The 11,096-nt window shown below is 33.5% G+C and overlaps 1 protein-coding gene across 1 annotated transcript in view; it reads left to right on the top strand.

Moving 5' to 3' along the window:
- Window positions 1-11,096, top strand: part of LOC107694983 (A disintegrin and metalloproteinase with thrombospondin motifs 20-like) — a 139,308-nt gene that overhangs the window by 20,023 nt on the left and 108,189 nt on the right. Inside the window, exons 5-8 of the mRNA XM_016494735.1 lie at window positions 3,644-3,864; window positions 5,318-5,401; window positions 7,967-8,091; window positions 8,204-8,357. Of these exons, the coding sequence (XP_016350221.1) occupies window positions 3,644-3,864; window positions 5,318-5,401; window positions 7,967-8,091; window positions 8,204-8,357 (584 nt within the window). The remainder of the gene's footprint in view (window positions 1-3,643; window positions 3,865-5,317; window positions 5,402-7,966; window positions 8,092-8,203; window positions 8,358-11,096) is intronic.

The following is an 11,096-nucleotide window of genomic DNA, read 5'->3' as shown; positions in this document are numbered from 1 at the left end:
ATATATTATGTAAACAAAAACTTTTATTTTGGATGTGATTAATCGCGATTAATCGTTTGATAGCACTAGTATAGACATTTTTTATAAAAACTACAAAAAATGACCAAAAACACAACAACATTACTTAAACATGAACTCTAAAATGAAATTGAAAATGGAAAATATCAAAAGACCTACATGGCGCCTGGTGGAAAAATATGCTAACTATTCATTAAAATTCTGTATGCAGTCTCCTATCTGGAGCAGTTATTACTTGTTAAGAGACATGAAGCCACACGCTTGCTGTCTTTGGTCAGGTAGATGCATTAACGCTCTAGAGGATATTTACGATGAGATCCGTGATCTGCAGTCTTGTGACAGTCTGCCGGGTTTGTCATGGTTCTTGTGTTAGCTGGTGAGATCTTCACTTAAGGCTTATGGGGTTCCTTGGGACAGACCTTTAACATCTCATCCCATGGCTCACTGGTTCGAACCTTTGAAGGGGAAAATATCATGGTTTCTCTTATTCATAGCAGTCTTGTCATGGAGAAATGTGTAACTGTTGGTATTACTCGAATCTGGGACAGAGATCATAGTTTTGGTTGGGAATTAATATGGCAAAATATTTCAGCCTCGTCTAAAAATTCTGCCACCAGCTGATAAATAATAATGTAGTCCATAGAATATATTACACACCCTTGAAACGTTTCAGAATGAAGCTTATTTCTTCCCCTGTTTGTCTCAAATGTAACACTGGGTCAACACTGGGTTTTCATTCATTACTGAATTTATAAATTTAGTTTTTGTTAAATATACTTTTAAACCTATTATATATATATTTTTTATTGCACTACTGCACCAAGTCTACACATCTACAGTATGATTTTTAATGTATTCTGTTGACTTGAACTTGAGTTCAGGTCTCATATAAAGCCTCTTTCTGCTGATTTACTGCTGTTTAGATGACCAACAAACATGCAGGCTTGTGTTAAAGGTCAGCAAATGGCATCATGACTGACCCGCTGCTGTCAAAGGCTGGTTTACACGTGTGTGTGTGTGTGTGAGTGTGTGTGAGTGTGTGTGAGTGAGTGTTGCTGGAGTTTGTTCAGTGTTCTCTCATCATCATGATGATGATGATGATGATGATGATGATGAGGAGGAGGATGAGGATGATGATGACGAGGAGGAGGATGATGATGATGAGGATGATGATGACGAGGAGGAGGATGATGAGGAGGAGGAGGAGGAGGATGATGAAGATGATGATGATGATGATGAGGATGATGATGATGAGGAGGATGATGATGATGATGATGAGGATGCAATGTTTGTTCTAGTGCTGATATTAAATATGCAAAAATGTGTACATGGTTTTAAAAAAAAAATGAAAAAAAGTTTAAAGTGTAAGCAAATGTTAAAATTTGTTTGCGTGGCATTTACTACATCTGTTTATTTATTAACCAACTTAGTGAGTCATAATTGGCTGTTGAATGCATGGAAGGAATTACCAGTGCCTTGTTGGTGTTAAAAATGCTTACTTATGTTTAATTCTCCACCAGAAGGTGGCATCTGGCTTTTTTTTTTTTCCTCCCTCTTCCCTTTCAGTTTTTTTTTTAATGTTTCTGCATATTCCTTATGTTTGGACTCAAAGGTTCATACGCAGAATCGGATGAAGATGAGGCAGAGGACAGCAGACCGTCCTTTCATGATGATGATGATGATGATGATGATGATGATGATGATGAGGAGGAGGATGAGGATGATGATGATGAGGATGATGATGAGGAGGAGGATGATAATGATGAGGATGATGAGGAGGAGATGATGATGATGATGAGGATGATGATGAGGAGGAGGATGATGATGAGGATGAGGATGATGATGATGAGGAGGAGGAGGATGATGATGATGAGGATGATAATGTTGAGGTACATAAGGAATATTGCCTTGGCTAATAGCTGATTAAATGTAAAGTTTATTTTATTTCATGTAATGTAAATGTTTTTTCTTTATGGTTTTAGTTTTAGTTTGTGTTTGAACGCTGCTTCTGGACTCCATTATCTTCAGCTGATTGATTGATTGATTGAGAGGAAGTGGACTGTGTCGGTGTGATGTCACAGGAAGTGACTCCAGACGCCTGCTGAGCTCTTCCTCTCTCTCGCTGTACACAGATTTCTCCATTGACTGAACTCTTTTGTTTGGTTTGTCTGCAAACACAAACCCAGAGATCGAGACTCCTGTCTCCTGTTTCTCTTCCACAGAGAGTGTTGTGTTATAAGATCGTAGTGTTAGATCACGCTGCAGGATGCTTTATTCCAGCGCTCGCTGCTCTGATGTAATCTGTGGCCGCTGCTGCATTATTAGCAAAAAACACTCAACGGCTCAGATTCTGCAGGCCAGAAACGCTTGTGGGAAAGTCAGAAAGTCTTTTGGGAATTATACACGTTTGATGTTTGTCTAAAGCACATCCTTTGAAGCAGAAACATTGTTAGAGTTTCATTATTATTATTATTATTATTAATGCATTTATTGTAATATTTATAATATAATGAAACTGAAATATAATTTTTTATATTTTACATATGTAACTAATATATTTAGAAATAAAACAACATTAATAATAATGATGATGATAATAATCACAATCATAATCATAATATTTATTATTATTATTATCATCATTATTATTATATTGTACTATTTATAATATTATAATGCAACTGAATAATTATTACATTTTATAAATGTGGCTAATATTATTAAAAAATAAAACACCATTGATAATAGCAACAAAATTAATTTAATTTTTGTTATATTTTAAGTATTTTAAATATTTATTATTACATTTTATATTGTAATATTTATAATACTATTAATAATAAAACAAAAATATTATTTGTTAATGCTTATACTAAATATTATTTATATTTTAGTATATTAAATATTTTGAAATATTCATCATTGTTTTGTTTTAATTCTAAATATATTAATTCAATTTTACCACACACACACACACACACACACACACACACACACACCTCTGCATTGTACATAATTATACAACTTATTTCTAATTTAATTTATCGGTGTTTATCATTTACCACATATACAGTATTTATGTATTATATATATATGTGTGTGTGTGAAAAATAGGAAAATAATGTGATAATAAATGTTTAAATAAATCACAAATACACACACACACACACACACACACATATATATATTTAATATATTACTGCCTTTAATGCATGCAGACTAAAAACTAATACAAAAATAATTTTTCCTGTAATACGGTAAGGCTTTATGAAAATCTGTTACTTTTCCCACTGAACATTTTGACGTAATTATTATATTGTAACATTTATAATATTCTTAATAATAAAATTTAGAAATATATACATTTTAATGCTTATATAAAATATTAATTTTTATATGTATATTTTAATTCAGACAAAATAAAAAATAAATAATATTAGTATTATTATATTGTTTTATTTCTTAATATATTAGTAAAATGTTACTACAGTGGTTTAAATGTATTTTTTATATTTGTGTTTTTAAATGTTATTTTATTATTATTGAAAAATAATGAACATAATTAAAGTAATTTTTGCTGTAATGCAGTAAAAGTGTTCATAAAGATCTGTTTCTTCTCCCACAGATCGTCCCGTCCATCACATCAGTCTCCATAGCAACAGAACTCTGGAGGAGGAAGTGATGTCGATACAGGAAACGATGCGTTCCGAAGACGGCTCTCGTTCCCGCCGGAAGCGCTTTCTGTCGTATCCGCGATTCGTGGAGCTGATGGTGACGGCCGACGCCAAGATGGTGCGACATCACAGACACAACCTGGAGCACTACATCCTCACAATCATGTCAGTAGTAAGTAAATCATCCCTTCATTCTCTTCTCTCTCGTCTGGGTGTTACAGTCAGAGAACCGCTCATTAAATGGTTTCAGTGCTTAATCAATAACTGATTCCATCCCTCATGTGTGTGTGATAGTGAGTTACTCTCTAATAGGCTGGGCTGGACTGTGGTTTGATATGAAGCGTCATTGACCACTCCGTATATTTTGAGCTCATGAGCCGGTTTTTGGCTTTGAATCCAGATTTAAATGAGTCAAAACAACAGATGGACAATATTTGCACTTAATGAAGCAGGTGCCTTCAGAAATATCATCATAATGATGCTTTGATATGTGCTGTAGTACTGTATGATTACCATATTTGGTACTTAGGAAAATAACATGGTACTTTATGGTACTTTTTTGTTATTGAGTAACATTCACACTAAAGATTCAGGTCGTTTTATCTAAGTTTTAATTTAATTTAATTTAATTTAATTTAATTTAATTTAATTTAATTTAATTTAATTTAATAATTTAATTTAATTTAATTTAATTTAATTTAATTTAATTTAATTTAATTTAATTTAATTTAATTTAATTTAATTTAATTTAATTTAATTTAATTTAATTTAATTTAATTTAATTTAATTTAATTTAATTTAATTTAATTTAATTTAATTTAATTTTATTTGATGTTATGTTATATGTTATGTTATGTAATTTAATTTAATTTAATTTAATTTTTTACATTTAAATATGTTTATGTAGTTTTTATTTTATTTATTATTATTTTTATTTTTTTTAATTTTTTTTTACACTTAAATATGTTTATATAGTTTTTATTTTATTTTGTTTTATTTTTTTATTTTATTTTATTTTGCCTAGTTAAACATCTAGTCATGTAGATCATTTGACAACCTTTTTAAAAAAATTATTATTTTCTACTTTTTGACTCATTATTTGATCTGACTGCCAGTCATTTTTACAAAAAAAAAATCATTTTTATTTCAATTTTATTAGTTATTTTAGTACTTCAAGTTAAACTAAACAATAATTAGAAATACTAGCTGAAATCAAATATTTGTTAGCATTTATTTCAAGTAACAAAAATAAAAAAAACTGTAATGGGTTTTAGTGTTAGTTTTAGTTAACGATAAGAACCCTGGTCACAGGTCAGTCCGGGTCTGATCGTGTGATCTGATTGGGTTTTGGTGTGCTGATGATGTCATAGCGGTGTGGTTCTCTCAGCCAATCAGAAGACTGCGTTAGTGTGTCTGTCTGTAAATGCAGCCGTCTGTCTGAGGTTTTCCCTTCGGCTTCTTCTAAACGCTCTGCAGATCATACCTCGAATCTGTTTTTAAACTGGTTTAGGAGATCCAGAGCAGGGTGAACCCTCAAACATGACTGGTCTCTCAGTATATTTGGCAGCGCAGTGGTTTGTGGGTATTTTGGACTGAACTGTGTCCTGTGTTGTCTGTGCTTTCAGGTCGCTGCGATCTACAGAGACCCCAGTGTAGGAAACCTCATCAACATCGTGATCGTCAAACTCATCGTCATACACAACGAACAGGTACAGCAGAACCAGGGACGTCTGGGGATGTAACTGTATTGTCAATATCGCCATAGCTAAACGATATTATCATGATCACGTGACGATATGAAACGATAGGTCTTCTGAGCAAAAAGTGTAGTTTTTAAAATATATTTAAAGTCTTATTCTAACATAAGAGGTCTTTAGAGTTGTGTTTTGGGGCATTATGCTTTGGCACAGTGTCTGTCAAACGAACTCGAACTGAAAGCACAATATGTGTCTTAATCTGTTCATCAAGTCTGTTTGCGCTGCGTGTTTAAAGTGAAGCGCACACTTCGTTCAGACGATCAGCTCGTGATCCGGTGTTTTCAGCGTCTCAGAACGACTCGTTCACACTGAATGAATGCAGTCAACTCCTTTAGTTTAGTTAGGCTTTATTTTTAGTAGCAGATGATTACAGCGTTTCGCTAGATTTGTAGTGAGACGTGTTTTTGTAAGCCTGTTTTCACTGAAGCTGGAGTTTCTGTCAAAATAAAAGCTAAAAGTGCAGTATATGAATCGCTGACAGCTAGTGGTTTAAATGCAGTCCAAATTCACAATATCTCTTCAAGTGTAGAAATTAGGAAAGAAGTATTGTAATTTCCCTACTGTAGTGTAAAACTAAAATAATATACCTATGAAATATGCGTTTTCATTTATTTTACAGTGCAAGTGTTTTACAGTATATGGCTATTATTACTGTGATTGTTGTTATTATTATATTCTATTCTAATTTGTTTGGCTTCCTAAAACACCAATGTGAGTGTAATTTAGACTGAGACAGAGTATATCACAACTAAATAAAAAGAGGCTTGAGTCCCCTTTAAAGTTCAATTCACTGACTTTTTTCTGACTTAAGTTTTCTTAGTTAAGAAACATGGGTTGGAGCTCTTAATTTTGAGCTCTCAAAGTGCATTAGATAGAATAATTTAACTTTAAAATGTAAAAAATTTTCGTTTATAAAGCGGATAGTTCCGGTGCTTGATTCTGATTGGCTGAGCCGCGTTCAAAGCTGTTGTAAATGACTCTACAAAGTAACATACAGCTTTGTTTACTTCTGTGTGTTGCTCAACCACTTTGTTGCAACCACAACTGATTCTGAGGAACTACATTGTTTGGTGGAAGAATACTGTTTTTATTTATATCATTACACTTTATTTGCTCTGTTTTATTTTGTGAAACCGTACTACGTATATGGAATAACCGTTTTATAAAAGCAGTAAGCCCCGTGAAGCCGTGGTTTACAGTGAATTTATAACAGGTAAGGGGTTTTTAGGCACTCCGCTCCGCGTCTAACAACGCCCCTTAGCTGTTATAAATTCACGGTAAACCACGGCTTCACGGGGCTTATTGCTTTATTTTTTTCCAAGTCTCCAACTGTCTTTTTTTGTTTAAATATCGCAATAAATATCATATCGTGGACTTCACATCGTGATATTATCGTATCGTGAGATTTTGATATGGTTACATCCCTAGTGACGTCTCTTTAAGATCTTGGCTGAAGACTACAGTAATCTCTCACAGGTCTCATCTAGAGCTCAGCAGCGTCTCAAATTGTTGCAATTGTTTTAAAAATGAGTGACTATTTAAGTGTTTTTCTTGCTGAGTAAATCATCAGTGTTGGTAATGCTTATTGCTGCATAGTGTTTCACATTCCAATTTAAATTTATGAATACATTTAATGAATTTAAATAAAAGATGCAATTTTAATTTTTTACTTTTTTTTTTTTTTGATGATGACTGCCAACATTTTTACATAATAATAGTTTTGAAAGTGCAAATTAACTATTTATTTGAATTAAACACCTTTAAATAATTAAACAACTTATCATGTGCTTGTTGCACTGCATTCTGTTTCGCATTAAATTAAAAAAATATGTTTTTTCTTTATTTTTCATTGACTCAATATCAGAGTTATTATAGTTAATTAAACTAAAACCATGAAAAAATATACATATATTTTAATTACTCGAAATAAAATAAGAATGAAAAAAAAAAAACTTTATTTTATTTCAGATATTTTCTAAAATAACTCAATTTTCGAGAATTGACACAGTTTAATATTTGTGTTTTTAAAAATATTTTTTCTCCTTTTTGACTATTTTGACTTCTCCTCAAACCACCAAAAAAGTAAAAAAAAAAAAATAGTTTGAAAAAGCAGAATATCTGTTTATTTTTTCTTGATATTTTAAATTTTGTCATTTAAAAATGGTTTGTTTTCTCCTTTTGGACTCTCATCAAACTGCCAAAAATGCATAATAAAAAATCGGGTGAACAGTAAAATAACAGTTTTCTTCATGCATAATGAAATAAAAACTGATATTTTAATATGATGGGATATTGAGAAGATCTCAGTCCTTTCTCATCAAACACTCTGAGCTCCTCCACATTCAATTCTATACTTTAAACACATTACGACTAGCAACTCATTCTTATGGAAATTCAGGAGAAACTTGAAACAGTGAAATGATGCATGACGTGCCGTGAGACATGCGAGAGCATCATCCGAGCCGTTATTCCTCTGTAATAACTGGGTTTGGATAATAAAGTGTGTGTTTTCCTCAGGAAGGGCCGAATATAAACTTCTACGCCACTGCGACGCTTCATAACTTCTGCATGTGGCAGCAGAGTCACAACGTTTTGGACGACAGTCACCCGGGTCATCACGACACGGCGCTGCTCATCACCAGGTGACCTGAGCTTGACCTTTGACCTCATGACCTCTGCCTTCTACAGTGTGCTTCTGTTTGAGCTTGAGCTTTCAGCATAAACACTATTATGGGATGTGTGTTTGTTTCTCAGGGAGGACATCTGCCGAGCAAAGGACAAGTGTGACACGTTAGGTAAGATTTCACACTACTGTCCTGATCTGTTATTTCTGCAGTATGTGTGCGGTATTAAAATGTGCTGCATGCAGCTGGATGAGATACTGTATCCCACACTGCAGCGTACTCAGGTTGGTTTAAAAAATGCAACTTTTATTTTTTTGCTGAATTAAACATTAGTGTGGTCATGTACAGCAGTGCTTGTTGCGCATACAGTTTCATATTAAATTTTGAAATAACATTTTTTTTTACTTTTTATTTGAAAGAACTCCCAAAGTATGATTTATTTTTTATGTATTATTATTATTATTATTATTAATATTTTTCACAAAAAGCTATTAAATGTGAAATATGTTTTTATTTGACTATTTGTTCTTTCTAAATTAATCAATATTTTAAATATTTTTCTCCTTTTTGACTCATTATTTGATTAGACTGCCAAAATGTTTATATATATATTTTTTTTCTTTTATTATTTTTACAAAAAGGTTTGAAAATGTGAAATATCTATTTATTTGACTGTTTTCTTCCTAAATGAATCAGTCATTTTAATAATATTTTTTTCTCCTTTTGACTCATTATTTGATCAAATTGCCAGAGGTTTGTTTTAAAATGACAAAATAACTATTTATTTTTCTTGCTGAATAAAACATCAGTGCATGCAGTCTTGTAGGTCATGTTACAATAATGCTTATTTGCTGCATACGAGTTAAATGAAGTAATACATTTGATTCATGTTTTGTTTTTAAAATACTATTTTAGTGTTTTTTCTTCTTAATATAAGTTTTAAAAGTTTTTTTCAAAACTAGTTTGAAAATGCAGCATACCTGTTTTTGAATATGCTGCTGTATAATCAACTATTTAAAAAATAGTAATTTTTTTGGCTCATTATTTTGACTTGTGTGGGGTCACTGAATGGACTGAAAGCAGGTTCCTGAAGCAGAACCAGATCCTGCAGAAAGTCTGTCAGCTGTGCTCCATTTGACTGTCATCAGCGTGTCGTATAGGACCTGTGCCGGGCCCCAGCAGGTGTTTAGGGACCAAAAACCACCAAAAGCATTGGATAATAAAGTCATGCTCTCTCTCAGAGATGGAAACACGAGTCTACGACTTGGACTCGAGTCGCACTTAAGTTGCATAAATAGAGGCTTGCGACTTGACTTGGACTCGTGACTCATGAGACTCGTAAAAAACTCAAACTTACTGGTTTCAGAAATGTTTAGATGGTGTTTTCTTTTCATCTTGCCACTGTATAATGCATAGCTATTAAAGTAGTGTTCATAACCGCAGCGCTGCTTTGTTTACAGCGGCAAACAATAAAACACTTTATCGCTGCTGTTCCATAAGCGCCACCTGCTGGCAGAGAGTGAATCTGCATTCTCATCCAGCCTGTCTGCTGCTTTGTTTCGTGCAGATATTTTATGCAGTAGCCTATAGTTTCACAAAACTAAAGTCAGACCATTCTGTAATTGCTTCAAATGTTCAAATTATACAATCCAGTTCAGATTAAAAGATGCTCATGCTGCATGTATGCTGCATCTTTGTTTGGATTGTGTTTAAAATACTGTGTTTGCCTCTAATTTTAAATGAAAAGAGCACAGACAAAACCTTAGTTTGTTTATATGAGATTTCTTTTATTTGTGTTATTCATGTGTGGCCCTGGAGCACAAAAGCAGTCATAAGTAGCATGGTTATATTTGTAGCAAGAGCCAAAAATACATTGTAGTTTACACACTGCCTACGAGACTTTCGTCCTTCAGAAAAAAATTCGGACCAGGTTCGATTTTCTGCGTTTTTGCATACGTAGCATGCATTTTGATAGGAAAGGATGACAAATACGGAAAAAAAAACAGAAAAACGCAAACGAAAATATCGAACTCGGAGTGCAAGAACCTTAAGTTTTTTGAGGAAAACATTGCAGGATTTTTCTCCACATAGTGGACTTCAATGGGGATCAACGGGTTGAAGGTTAAAAATGCAGTTTCAATGCAGCTTCAAAGGACTCTACACGATCCCAACCAAAGAATAAGGATCTTATCTAGCCAAACGATCGGTCATTTTCTGAAAAAAATTTATATTTATCCACTTTTCAACCACAAATTCTCAGCTTGCTCTAACTCTGTCTTTACACATTGCGTAATCCTGTTGGAAAGGTCACGCGCGATTAGTTCTCCGTCTAAACTCTCCCCCAACTTTAAAATCATCAGACATCGTTGTTTTACCTTTTTTGTAAAGGGTATGTGACTTTCTTTGCATCTCAGAGCTAGAGCAAGCCGAGCATTTGTGGTTAAAAAGTGTATAAATATGAATTTTTTTCTGAAAATGACCGATCGTTTGGCTAGATAAGGCTGTTATACCTCGGCTGGGATTGAGTAGAGCCCTTTGAAGCTGCATTGAAACTACATTTCGACCACTGAAGTCCATTATATGTAGAAAAGTCCTGGAATGACATGGGGGTGAGTAAATCGTCAGGAAGTTTGTATTCTGGAAGTGGACTTATCCTTTAATAACAGAGAGCCGTGTTAGTGAGGTTACGTGAGCCCGGAGCTTGTAGGAGCTGCGCTTCGAGTCGTGTAAATGAGTGCAGTGTGAAAGAATGACAGATATTCGTCCGCCTCTCATCCGGAGGGAATTTCTGCGCCGCAGTGGGACGACAAGGACAAACCGACGCTCAGATTCAGATTTCCGAAAGCAAAGCCTAATCACAGCAAAATAAAGTTACATTTACAGTCTGTCCTCCAGATAATGTTGTTTCTCAGTGTCTTTGTCTCGTTTTCCAGGACAAACATCAAGTGTCATAAATCAAGATGTGTTGAATGCAAAATAACATCAGATAGAAGTCAGATAGAATTAAGTGAGTTTATGCTTTT

The sequence above is a fragment of the Sinocyclocheilus anshuiensis genome, unplaced genomic scaffold, assembly GCF_001515605.1.
Source record: "Sinocyclocheilus anshuiensis isolate Anshui unplaced genomic scaffold, SAMN03320099.WGS_v1.1 scaffold923, whole genome shotgun sequence".
Classification (NCBI taxonomy): Eukaryota; Metazoa; Chordata; class Actinopteri; order Cypriniformes; family Cyprinidae; genus Sinocyclocheilus; species Sinocyclocheilus anshuiensis.
The sequence above is the reverse complement of the archived record's forward strand: the minus strand, read 5'-3'. Positions and strand labels throughout refer to the sequence as shown.